General features: G+C 37.7%; 1 protein-coding gene across 1 annotated transcript in view; it reads right to left on the bottom strand.

The window, feature by feature from the left end:
• LOC143469896 (disco-interacting protein 2 homolog C-like) overlaps positions 1-13,531 on the bottom strand; it is a 29,309-nt gene that overhangs the window by 4,121 nt on the left and 11,657 nt on the right. The window contains exons 3-28 of the mRNA XM_076967780.1: positions 10,868-11,017; positions 10,533-10,664; positions 10,215-10,372; positions 9,419-9,566; positions 8,952-9,128; positions 8,690-8,748; positions 6,935-6,979; positions 6,344-6,477; positions 6,119-6,198; positions 5,822-6,009; positions 5,422-5,545; positions 5,133-5,313; positions 4,638-4,734; positions 4,469-4,562; positions 4,270-4,389; positions 4,069-4,183; positions 3,671-3,801; positions 2,941-3,173; positions 2,558-2,685; positions 2,347-2,461; positions 1,944-2,151; positions 1,592-1,788; positions 1,098-1,361; positions 647-877; positions 369-499; positions 125-293 (exon numbers count right to left, since the gene is read on the bottom strand). Of these exons, the coding sequence (XP_076823895.1) occupies positions 125-293; positions 369-499; positions 647-877; positions 1,098-1,361; positions 1,592-1,788; positions 1,944-2,151; positions 2,347-2,461; positions 2,558-2,685; positions 2,941-3,173; positions 3,671-3,801; positions 4,069-4,183; positions 4,270-4,389; positions 4,469-4,562; positions 4,638-4,734; positions 5,133-5,313; positions 5,422-5,545; positions 5,822-6,009; positions 6,119-6,198; positions 6,344-6,477; positions 6,935-6,979; positions 8,690-8,748; positions 8,952-9,128; positions 9,419-9,566; positions 10,215-10,372; positions 10,533-10,664; positions 10,868-11,017 (3,809 nt within the window). The remainder of the gene's footprint in view (positions 1-124; positions 294-368; positions 500-646; positions 878-1,097; positions 1,362-1,591; positions 1,789-1,943; positions 2,152-2,346; positions 2,462-2,557; positions 2,686-2,940; positions 3,174-3,670; positions 3,802-4,068; positions 4,184-4,269; positions 4,390-4,468; positions 4,563-4,637; positions 4,735-5,132; positions 5,314-5,421; positions 5,546-5,821; positions 6,010-6,118; positions 6,199-6,343; positions 6,478-6,934; positions 6,980-8,689; positions 8,749-8,951; positions 9,129-9,418; positions 9,567-10,214; positions 10,373-10,532; positions 10,665-10,867; positions 11,018-13,531) is intronic.

Below are 13,531 nucleotides of genomic sequence, written 5' to 3'. Positions count from 1 at the left end.
ACCCGAATATCATCATTCAATTATTATTAATTATGGCCATTCACTTATAGTTGCGTGATATTATGCTCGGTACGCACTACAACCCGAGAAATACTGAAACCTAAATATGTATGGGGTGGTTTACCTTGAGCGTAGGAATGTGAGAAGCGATGTCCTTGGTGCAGAGTTCGACGACTCCATAAGATAAGAAAGTGTCTCGGATCTTGTACTGGCTGACCGCGTGCAACCATAGCTGGGGATTCAATTCCAACTCACTTGGAGCGATGAGCAGAGATTGGTGTCCGGAGAAAACACTGAAACAAGAAAAAGGGTTTAAGATGGCCTTGAACAAGGTTGAACTGATTTTATAGGTTTAAATGAAAAGGAACCTGCTAAGGCACCAGAGGGCAAGACCAAGGCCACTATAAGGATCAAGACAAAGGGCGACAGTTCGCGAAGGATACAGCTCACACTGCAGTTTCATCGAACGGCATAACTGGCTTGACGAGTAGTGTGACATCTACATGTATTCAATATAGCGGTGAGCTGCCGATACTGACGAGAGACGGCTTAACAACGCTTGTCAAATAGGAAAGTGTAAATTTACCCCAAACTGGTGACCTCAACGTAACGTATAATGCAGGAATGGAGTAGATTCGACACCCACCTTAATACCAGCTAACGTGCCAGATGCGGTGACACTGAAATCGATGTAAGCTAACATTTCGGGGGTCGGAGGTCGGTAGTTGATCCCCACTTTCTTCCTCGGGGCTTCATCCAAATCTAAAAGGGGCGGCCAATTCGCAGTCGAGGTGTTTTGTGTGAGGGTGGCCGCCTCTTTTGAACGTAGAGTTTTTATGATCGCAGCAGTTGAAAGAATGGCGACCGCTTTGGAAATCTAAATACCAAGCAAATGAAATGTTTGAATTCAATCGAAATCTGGTTTTATTTTAAAAACTTTTCTTATGTAGACAAATAATGTTCACAAAAGTCGTCACACAACATATCTCAAAAATTGCGAAAACATCAGCTTTTACGTAAAAAGGCCTGACCATGTATTACAAGCGATCATATAAAATAACCCATCAGCTCTAAGTTCACTTTGTTCAAACACCCACCTCGATCACCATGCGCACAGTGGGCAGTGTGGCCGCAAGTGACTTAATGTTGGGCGGACGTACAGGGACAGGGACACAGCCAGCGTAAAGACAACCGTAGAAAGCAGTGATGAGTTCCACACCGGGCTGGAATAGCAAAGCGACGCGGTCCCCTGTGGTAAGAGAAGTGCTTCCCTGCTGCGCTGTGTGTGAAAGCAGGAGTTGGGCTATTTTTTCAGCTTTTCGATGTAGCTGCAAGCACGTCAGTTGATTGGACACAGAAACCTAGAAATGGAGTTAGAATGTGTAGAGAAATGCAGTATAAACTACTGTAAAATCACTTAACAAAACCAAATCACTATGCCCAGTAAAAATAAGATTGTTGATCATAATCTGTAGTATAAAATGTTGTAAAAAAATACCCGATATTTTTACCGCTGATAGCGAAACAAAATTAATTCATTAAATTATCCTTTATGCTGTTTTAAAACACCAAACCAATACGCTGCCATTACCTTGCTTCCAATTTGAGAAAAGAGAGCGTGGTCAGGAGTGCTTTGCGCTCGCCATTTTAAAATCTCCGACAAATACTGGAACTTTCTCGTCTTGTCTGCAGCTTCTTCTTCGTCCATCAGTGGAGCCATCTGACGACCTTTCGCCTCCGCCAATCGTACACCGGTCACAACTTGACCTTGTAGTATAGACGCCGCACCTCAAGAATTATATAACGTAAGGTCAATTGTTAGGGACAGTTTGCTTCCTTAGATAACACTATGTGTCTTGGCCCTTTATATAAATATAGGAATGGTGTAATAAATGTCTGCTGTTTTTTCCTGCTAAAAAGATGCTCTTGCTATAGCTACTCACCAACATCTTTATGTTTCTCGCGAGGTTTTGGAAGGTTCAGGACACACTGATGAGGACTCATGAGGATGTTGCGAGGTTCCAGATTGCCATCTAGGAATCTTGTCCTACTTTCAGATAAATGAACTCCCCCAAGGGGTGTCCGAGGCAAGCCATTCGGTCCAAGAAGAGAGAGACAATAAACACCGACGTTATGAATACCCTCAACGGCCTAAACATGAAATATGTTATAACATATTTCAAGTCGCAACGAAGTAATGTAAGTAAGTATGTATGTATGTAAAGTAAAATGTATGTAAGTCATTTTAGTATTTTCTATATACTTCATCGTTTTCCATGAGAGTGCATTTTTCACCCCGAGGGGAAAGCATCTATTGTTCCAGAATACAACTGCAGTAAGTGTTACCTGTATAACACTGCTCATCCATTTAAAACACAGTTGTTCTTCACAGTCTGGTTTCTGCTCAACTATTACCACCAGTTTTTCATCGCGTAAAACCGGAATACCAAAGACAGCAATCCTGCGCAAGAAAATGTTACAATTTCGTTCACAAATTTTTGTTTGGTCTAAAAAAAGAAAATATGTATGCATTAGGTCGTCAGGATATTGTCTGCACCTTCCACGATATACAAATCGGATTGGTTCTATAGCAAGAACGGTGGCAACGATGTCATCTGCATTATGATATCTCCCTGATATGTGCAACAGTCCTTCAGTTTTGCCAGTAACAAGAACTCTACCACTCTAAGGAAAACCAAGTGAAATTAACATTTTAGTTACCGCTTAACCAGAAAACATCAGAAGAGATAATTACCATAAAGTAGACACTTGTCTAAAGGTAACAACATTAAAAACAATAAATCAGATAGTTACAATTAAGTAAACACTATCGCTCAAGTCTTCAGATTATAACATTGAGATTAGCAGTGAACTCAAAAAAAAACACCACCCGTTAAACACGCAACAATATGCTATATATCGAATATGCTGTGAACTCACCGGGTCAACATAACCGAGCAACCCTGTTCTAATATACGAGGCGACCTCGACCTGTTGATTGCTCTCATCAATGGGATGAGCATGAAACACTTTCTCACTGATCCCTTTCAAGCCATAATACCAGGAGCCCGAGTCGAGACTATCACTTGGCTTCGTGCAGAGCAGTATCTCTCCAACCTCGTCCGTCCTACAGAGAGATGGTTCGCCGTCCACTTTCACGATAGCTGCAGTACCTATAATAACACAAATTTGCAAAATATTACTTGCACTGAAAGCGAAAACGCATTACGAACATATTTTAAATCTGCTTTAAAGCGATTATGATTGTAACGTGTTACAATATACTTCTTAAAGTACAGATAACCTTAACACAGTTAGCAAAAACATTTTAACATTAAAGTTCGTTAACTCAAAGCTGAAGGGACCTACTTTAACAGAATTATCTAGAGTTATCTGATGTTGGTATAACTAATATTATTGCATAGACATTTTGCAAGGACCTGTTTTGAGTTAATGAGTTTGCACTGTATGCAGTTTTTATGTGTGCCTTTAAGCCAACCCGTAAAGCAAATAGTGAATTGTTAATAGATCAAAATTACAGCAATGTGAAGGACGTTTTCAACAACGCATCAAGGCTGAAATGTACAAATTACTTTAGGCTAAATAACAATTGAAAGTGGTTCACTGGTCGTCGGTATAATCGCTGATGACAAGAGAAAAAGCAACTTACATCCTGGCAGGATGTTGCCACAGTCTTGAAGTACGACCGATGGTGTTTGACTTGTCGGAGTCTCCTCGTGTATGACGTTGTAGCTCATGTCATGAAGTGATAACGCTGTACGAGCGGCCAAAGTACCAGGTCTGCAGCAAACAAAGCGATCAAAGATTAACGCAATTCTGAAATTTATTTTTACGATGACTTGTTTTCCTTTTTTGGAAGCGCTATGTGTTCAAAGCTTAAGTTCAGGTTATAGTACGTCACGCGAAGTGAGATAATGTGGCAATAATCCCTTCTTCATGCATCATTAGAAGTTAAAGGCAAATATTGCATCAGCTGTATCTCGTATCTTGCTTGGCTGCGTTGTGAACAAACCTGTTTAGCTGTACAGCTTTACTTTACTCACATACCTTCTTATAGCCACTGTGAGAGCTTCTGGTGACCAAGCACACGGGCATATTGCATCTCGGTTTAAACCTCTCCTTTCAAATTCACCAAGAAACATATCACATGAGCCAATTGACCCTGCAAAAGCGATAACAAAACATACGTGTTGTCAAGCATATCACAACTAGAAAACATTGAAATTATCTTAGCAAGTTATATCTTACATGGATTTGCACCGTCAGACACCACAAGCATCCTTAAGGTTTTGAGGTTAACATTCATTGTTTCTCTTTGCATGGCAAGCGTCCAATGCAGATCTCGTGATTTCACAAGTGCAATTGAAGCTAAAGAGTAAATAATTTAAGTCTAAGAAACAACAAACCGAAAAAGAAAACTTACAACAAACACAGAAATCACACTAACCTTTGTTTTTCGTGATTATATTCAGCCATTGCACTGGATTCTGTTTCATCAGAGCATATGGGATGCAGTATACATGCATGCCACTGAAAATGCTCTGCAAAAGTTTTGAATGTATTGCACAAGTGGTATTTACAGGCAAATTGAACGCACTTATACCCATTTTACTTACGGCTAAAATTCCATGTACAAGTCCCAACCCTTTCTTGAAATCCAGCAAATTAACCATAATATCACCAGCGTTGTAGCTAAGTGCACCAACCAAAGCTCTGCAAAAGAATCAAAACCTTACGTTAGCCTGATAGACACACACATATTCTTAACCAAACCTGCTTCTTTGAATACTAGATTTAGAACAAAGCGAAAAACGTTTAAAATTCAAGGCCTATAATAAGATGCCTATGAATTCAATAAGATATTACACAGCAGAGAACTTGATTTCCTTGCTCGAACTCAATGCTGCTACTACGATGTTTGTTTATTGCCCAGAGGCAAGATTACTTATAAGTCACTTTTCTCAGCAGAATAAAATTCACGGGTGGTTCAAGTGTTTATTATTTGACACGTAGGACAAGACCTCGGTTAGAAGCCTTAAAAACTGAACTGTCGCCGAATAGTGTGTAGTTTGTCGTATCGTTAAAAAGGAAGGCATTTCAGCCAGACCAACCTGCAATGTCTATGTATAGTAGTCCTAGAATGGGCAACACCCATTACACTCCCTTCCTTGCCGGTTTTGTATTCAATGAAGGCCATTTGGTTAGCCGGGTCGTGTCCAGCGGGCTCCCAGCTTGAAGATGGTTTTGCCATATTTCGTGTGTCCGTCAAAATCCACTGCAACTTAGGCCAACCTGAAAATACAATCTAAAATATGACACTACTTCAATTTAATGATGTTTTGGTAGTCTGAGAGATATTAAATTCTTGAAAACTGGCGGCAGCTAATTTAAAGAACAGACCTTTAAGCTGATTGACCTCTCCTTTTTCATTCTTAGGCAAGCCTTTTAGGCATTGATCACAAGTCAGGGCGACGTTGACTGCACAACTTCCCAACAAGAAGCCAAGCTGAGGGCTGCCAGGGTCCTTTTCAATAATTAAAAACATGACCGACAAACAGAACATTTCTTAATCAACGAAGTATATGTGAAAAGGTAAAAAAGATTGCAAAGACACAGACACCGGAAGCATGTTAAGTCAACTTTACTGAACTCACTAGCTTAAGATGTCCCGCTACATTAAAAATAGTAAACTTAAATTTTGTTTGTGAAAGAAATTTTATACGTGATCAGAAATAGCGACATGTAGATGAAACTATTATTGAAAAACTATGTTTTAAAACTGTTATATGTATTTACATACATCTGACGACATGGGAACTTCTACCACAACTGGGATCAGACCAGCCAACAGGCATCCATAAAAGGCGCAGGTAAAAGGCACAGGTTCGGAATTTGGAAAAACAAGCGCAATACGCTGACCAGGCTTTAGCTGGTACCTTTTTCCAGTAAGGGTGTAAGCAATTTTCCTCATACGAGACAAAAGCTTTCCTAACGGTTATAACATAAATTAATATATTATGAGATAAACGACTTTATAACTATTGCTCAGTTTTCTATGAGTTAGCGTGCCACTTTCTATTACAACTACAGTACCTACCATACGTAAGAGTGTAGGCAGTCTTCCCATTTCTGTCCACTGATGTTATACATGGGGCTTTGGGGTTAGCAGTTCCACATCTGCAATTAAAAAAGTCACTTAAAATATTATGACAAAACTACTAATGGGATGGGGACATAAAGGTAACAGTGTCAACCATGGTGAATGAAAAGATGCCCGTTTTACTAGTAATTCTACACAATTGTGAGTAAACTGTCTTGATACCTGTGAATGGCAGCTTCAATCGAGTGGGGAGTATTTGTTTGTTGAGGGAGAGGCCCACCTTCCCTTGGCGCTGTCACTGTTCCTTCTGGCTTGGGAGCATTTTCATCCACTGGAGTGTTCTCAAGTAGTTCCTCCTATGAATACCAATGCAGAGCAAAAATTAAATGTTGTGGTTTACTGGTAGTTACAGCAATGACGTGTGCCAATGTCAAGTATTTTATTATCATGGTATTTTCCATAAAGAACAATCAATGCAGAGCAAAGTGCAGGGTAAGAAAAAACCATTACATCAGCATAACAGCAGTTCTTAAAAAAGTGAACATGCCCTATACCAGGGATGTCCAACCTGCGGCCCGCGGGACACAGTGCGGCCCACCTGAGATTTTTGTGCGGCCCGCTAGTCATTTTCACTCCAAAAGTATGTACTTTATGTACCCATTTTTCTTGAAATTTAATAGGTTTTGCGGCCCATTCAATTATTTCAAGTGACAATGCGGCCCACTATAATAAAAGGTTGGACATCCCTGCCCTATACTGTTATCACTCCAAAGTAGTAGTGGTACTTATACTTATCTCTAACACATAACATGCCTGTTCGTCCTGAAAGTATTCCACTAATGGCTTCTTCTTTGGTCTCTGCATAACAAAGTGTCAATAAAAATAGATTAATGATCAAGCACTTAAAGTAAAACTTATAAACAAGTCTTGTAGGTTTTAATTTTAAAGCTAAAACAAAGAATTTAAGATCAAGTGACTTATAGCAAATAAAATCAGCTGAATTTGCAACAGATATTTGTATTGACACATATCTACAGGTAAATTTAGGTACGAACATGCAATTGCAAATTTTCTGCTAACAACACAAGTCATCCAAAAATGAAGGAAAGTGTTCTCAAAGAAATAATGTTAGCGTGCTACATTAGACATGAATTATGAATGATATAGGTAAAGAGCAGAAAAGCTTGATTATAATTCATAGATGAAAAAAATCAAAAGGTTGTCTGATTGATTAGCACTATAAAAACAAAATGACTACTGCATTCAAACAAAGTAGGCAAATTAATATTAAGATTGTATTTCACACAGGATTTGTTCTTGTTTTGTTAAAACACATTTCCTTGTAAACAACTTGAACTCCTACTTGAACAAACCCAGAGAAAAGTAAAGAAATGTAAATATAACTGGGAAGTTCAACGAGCTTAACAAAAAATCAAGCAAAGGGTTGTAGAAAGTGCAATTTAAAGCATTGTCAAAGAGTAAACCTGATGTGAGGGTTGATAAGTTGGGTCTTCATTAACTGAACTTTGGTTGTCAGCCTATTGTTATGAAATACATGATTTTTATGTCTACGACGTCAAGTGACAATTACATTTTCCAGCCATTGACACTATATTCCAAAAAATCAGTTTGTGCAAAGCCAAAGATTACTGCATCTTTGTTTGAGCACAGGAAAGTGATAAGTGGTGAGATATATATGATATCTAATTTCATTCTTACAAGTGCAACAATGCATAACATAATTATACAATCATTAAAAATCGCAACAGTTTCATTGCAAAAATTGCCCAAACTAAAATCTAACTTTTCTATTTAAATGCCACAAAACCACTAATTTTTGGTGATTTTCTACTCTGCATCTATACATGATGAACATCAACACAACATGCTATTAGTGGGTGGTAAATTCTTGGTTTATTGCTTTAAAACTACCTTGACATTAACCTTTAGTTGTATATATATGTCAAACGTTGACTTGTAAACTTATCAAACATTACCGGTAGCCAATATGCTAATCATATGCGATTTCAGGATAGGCAGTTGTGGTCTAACCACTGGACAATGGTAGAGGGGTAAGATCAATTTTTACCAAGAAGAAAGTTCATACATTATTAATATTTGCAATGCAGAATTTTGGCAGATGTCTTGAACTTAAAGAAAATCAAGTTCATGAAACTGGTTTCATGACGGTATGTTAACAAGATTGCTATCATGGTTGTTATCTGGGGGAAGCAGAGTTTCACACCAGTATGTCTTCTGTCTACTTGACGTTTATCCTTGCATTCATATCCACGTCCTATGTTTCTAATTACATTCTGCGATAAGGCTTTCATTAACCTCTCCAAAATCAAATACTTATAGACCTTGAAACACCGCATGGTTAAAGAAGTGAATTGTGTGAACTAATGTAAAGTAGATCTACAGTGCCAAAGCATAAACTGTCCTGGATATTTTGATTTTGTTTTTTTGGTTTCTGTTGCTATTATAGCTAATATAAGCGTGGTATGGCACTTTGCTAGTTTATAAATAATTAGAATGTACCAATGTGCCAAATATAAAGTACCATACCTTGAGTGTCAAAAGAAGTTGTTGAATCTTTGCAGAAACCTTAGTGACAGCGATATTCTCTGGAAATGAATAAGTAATTAAATACAAATTAACTAAAATTGATCAAATTCGTGGTATAATACTGGATTGATTGATCATATTGATAACAGTGTTTTTTTTCCGAAAAGCAACCATGGAAAGTAGATTTGTAATATAAATAGATAAGGATCAAAATTTAACTCAAAGCATTAAATAACATAATACCGTATGTAACAACACAAACCTTCACTCTCATTGTCAATGCTGCTGAGAGAAGGACGAGAAGACAGACTCTTTTTCTCTCGTTGATCTGCGATTTCCATGGAGGAAACAGCAGGAGCAGAAATTGAAGAAGCAACTGTATTAGACACTGATATGTTGGCCACGTCTGGGGGTATGTTTTGAGAGAGTGGGCGACTTCCTACAAAATGAAATATATCAACTGTCAACTATCTCAAACATTGCCTCACTGTAACATCCTACGCAGAAAACAAAATCTAATTACCAGTAAACACTATTAAAATCTAATTCTATATTTATCAAAAGTTGTTGTAATTTGGTTAGCAGAAGAGTAAAATATACCAAAAGCTTAATTCTATTTAAACAACTAAATAGCACTGGCTTAGTAACTGGCATATATGGATGTACATCACAGACACAGAAAATTTTGTGATGTGCCTGAAAATCAAATTCTAGACTACTTGGACTAGCCTGGTAATATTTGGGGCATTATATCTGCCAATTTCTTGGTAAGAGGAGTCGGTGGTTGATGAGGATTGGTCTTCCGCTTCCTTTCTCCAGATGACATCCCATCGGAGGAGGAAAGATTCTTGGAGTTGGATGCTGTTCTCTTTATAGACTGTTAATATTGAAATTAAAAGAAAATGCAGACAAAAACATATGTTTTGAAAATTATTGTTTTACGAGAAATCAATGCATATTTATAAGTTATATATAATTTAATAATCTACAATTTTTATCCGGAAAATATTTTCAAGCAAAAGGCTTTCTTTTTTACTTGCACATAAACAATTTAAAATTAGAGTTTAAAAAAACCTTTCAGGTACATATTCGAACCTGTCATTAATTTAATTAGAAGTAACATTATATTGCGTTTTTTTAAAGATATGACAATGAAACCTTTCAAGGGTTCCTAAATAAAACCAAATCAACAAATAACACAATGCTCTGGGCTGGATAAATGAACAATAATAACATGTACATATATCATGATAAAGGGATTTATCGGGTCGTGACGAACACAGTGTAGCTAACTTTATATTATTCAGATTTCAAAGGCCATAAAAAGAATTAACCAGGTAATTTAAACATTGCCAAAAATTATATAAATATTATGATGAGCTTCAGAAAAGTGCATCTACAAAAAAATTTATTTAGGTAACAACGCCATACAATAAATCTAACAGCTTTTATTTAAAGATATTATAACTCCAGACAAGAAAGAAAAACTTGAATAAAAACCGCAAAAATTAAGTTTCCAGTATACCTGAGGCTCTTTAGGAAGCTGCGTCTTCTGTGATATCACCCTTGGTACAGAAGCGGGCGATGGCGCTGTGCTTTCACTGGATTGGGAGGATGAGCCATCCGTCCTCCTTTGCAAAGATCCATCATCGCCAGTTGATATGTCAGTCCCCATATCATCATCTGTACAGTTAGCATTGCAATAATTGAAAAGTAATTATTCTTATGGAAAGTCATGTTACTGTAGATTGATAGCCTGAAACTTTTGGTAAATTTACCAGAAATGCAGTGCATATCATATGTATCTACATATATATCCCTAAACACTATCAGCATGAAAAACCTGAACTATCTCCAACGCTGTTAATGACACCATGCACCATAAGTGATCTCCTTTTAACAGGTATCGGTAACACTGGAACCCGTTTTGATTTATGTTTTGCTAACGCCGCTTGTACTGCTTCAGTGTGAATGTCTGAAGAAAACATAGCACATAACAAACAAAGGTCAAAAACTGCAACTGCATGCATTAGTAGAGTGTAAAATACAAACGTTGTTTTGCTCTGCTAGACATGGACATCTATGTACTGTAACATACATCTATATGCAAATACATAGTCCATAAAAACATCGTGATAAGATTTATAGAAGTGAATAGTGCTCAAATGTTTAGGCCACCTGATCTGTATCGATCATCCCTCCTAGAATGACGCTGTCGGTTCATCCCCTCCTTGTTGTGTTTTCTTGCCTTTGATGGGGAATGTTTAGCTGCTTCTGCTTGTATCCTCTGAGCTTTCGTATTTTTATGAACTTGCACAACTTGTTTAGCTGAAGACAAAAACTATCTGTTATTCCGCCGGCATCAGAAGATAAATCCAAACAGTAATTTCAACAAACTAATTGATCTGGTTATTACCTAGCTCATCAGATCAATATCAACACTTATTTAAAAAATACAGCACGAAGTGTCATAACTAGTCTCCACACTAAAAGGGTTGGTTTAAAACAAAATGTAAGAGATAGGGGTTGAATATACTCTGCAGCAAAATCTGATTTTATAAACAATTCCTAATAAAGATAACCCAAAGTGATAACCAGGTTTGCGGGGAAGTCAAACACTATGATAAAGTCAATTATGCGGTCTTTATTTTCCGCTGACATTAAATTTTCTCCTAATGACAACTTTAAACCACGGTAGCAACCAATAGTTTGGTTGCGATTCAATGAAAACGCCCTGCTTCTTACCCACTGGCCAAAAAGATGAACTAATTATTTCACGCACACGTTCTAGCTAGGGCCGATTCGGCTGTCATAAACTTTGCTAAAGTAGTAATTAAACAATGGCCTCGAGGCGGGAGAAACTGCTACTTTAACGAGCAAAAAAAATATCGCCGCAGCACATCAGCTGAAACCCGACCTCAAATGTAACTACAAATTAAGTTACTAACTTTAATAAATCTGGGAAACTAAACATGATTTCTTTATACATACAGGAATTCTTTTGCGTTACTGAATATCCATGGATAACGCAAACTAACGCTAGCATCGTATCATGGTTACTGGCATCGAGGTTGTTAAACATATCTATGAAGTCTCCATGATAGAGACATGTATTATACTTTGCTTGGCTGCCGGCCTTTCTTTTGGAAATTGTTCAGCGTTGACGATAACCACCGTCAGTCAACAATCACCTCAAACGACGACTACATTAAGTATTTTAAATGCCGTTTATAAGAACAAGCAACATCTTAACAACCGCACAAGGTGACTAGACTAGTGTTACTAGGATAAAATGTTCAAGCAACTGTTATAACTGCCAAATGCGACCAGTGTTTAAAATAAAGCGTGGTCTCCTTTAACCACCGTTGCTGACTGTGCGTTTCCTAGACTATCACCATTTATGTCGTCAGGGTTGGTATCGTGTTTTCCACGAGAGCTCATAAAGCAACTTCAGCTGCTTTCTTCATATATTTTTGCATTTAAGCGTTTATGATATTTACGAAAGTCAAATGCGGATGTTTTCGAAGGCTGATCGTTATGTACTACGGCGGCAGATATGACAAAGTGCGTCTTTACCAGAACGTGGAAATAATGGACCATCATATTAGTGAAGTGACTGTCTGTCTGTCTGTCTGTTCTTTACAAGATAACAACAACAACATACAGTATTCTTGCTAGGACGTCAACTGAAATTTTGATTTATTTCCTCGTCGAAAATTCTGGAACTAAAGACCATCAAGTATCTCCTAATCTTGTGTTAAATCTACGCACCGTGAAAAATTATTTCATAGTTTTTAACACTACAAAGTTTTGAAAACCTCTGAATTACACCAATGCTACCAGGCCAAGTTTTAACTCCAGACTAGGAGACTGCAACGCGAAGCGATGATTCAAAATACAAACATTGCGACAGTGTTCAGCAACTAGGATACGCGCAACCGGGATAAACTCAAGGTGCAAATACTTCGCATGAGCCTACGGTTTGTAATTGATTTCGCGGAAAAAACAAAACGCAGTAGACTTCCCGTTCGTTATTAAAAGCAGAAATGACCCTCGCTGCATAACATCAATGCAAGCATGCAGCAAGACATATTCGTGCAGCAATGTACGCTTGACAAACGAAGGAACGGTTTACATTTGCCGCAACAAATGGGTTGCTAACCGCAAAACTAAGTTATTATAAATGCTAATACAGTACAAGTTCAGTTTACTGTTCATATTAAAACTGTTTTTTTAACACAAAAGCAACATTTGAAATTCGTTTTATTTGCATCTGCTGTATGCTAGGTAGCCACGTCCTAGTTTGAACTTGATGTTTTTAACTTTTAAAATGACCGGGCTTGACTTGCACTTAATATATGTAAGTACATTGTGCTAAGCATGCTTCAAAAGGATGACTAAACCATCCGAGTTGATTCAAAAGTTCCCCGGCCCTTGATCAAATTCGTCTGTTTGCTTTTATGCGCATGCGTGTATGATGTATGAAGCGTGTGGAGGGTGACGCGTTTTTATATCAATAACACAATAAACATCACCGCAATAAGTCCAAATGGCCTTAATAATTCCATCAAAGCATTAAGTACTCGAATATTTTCCATACTTACCGTAAAACCTCTATTTGATCGCCACCTCTATTTGAACGCCACCTCTAATAGAACGCCACTTTTAAAGAAGGGTTGAAAAATAGAGCGCCTCCCTTTAATTGAACGCCACCTCTAATAGAACACCACTTTTAGCGGCGGAATTGTATTAGCAGGTATTGTATTAATTGTATTTAAAGAAGGGTTGAAAAATAGAGCGCCAACCTCTAATTGAACGTCACCTCTAATAGAACGCCACTTT

This window comes from Clavelina lepadiformis, chromosome 8 (assembly GCF_947623445.1).
Source record: "Clavelina lepadiformis chromosome 8, kaClaLepa1.1, whole genome shotgun sequence".
Lineage (NCBI taxonomy): Eukaryota > Metazoa > Chordata > Ascidiacea > Aplousobranchia > Clavelinidae > Clavelina > Clavelina lepadiformis.
This window is presented reverse-complemented; position numbering and strand designations above follow the sequence as displayed.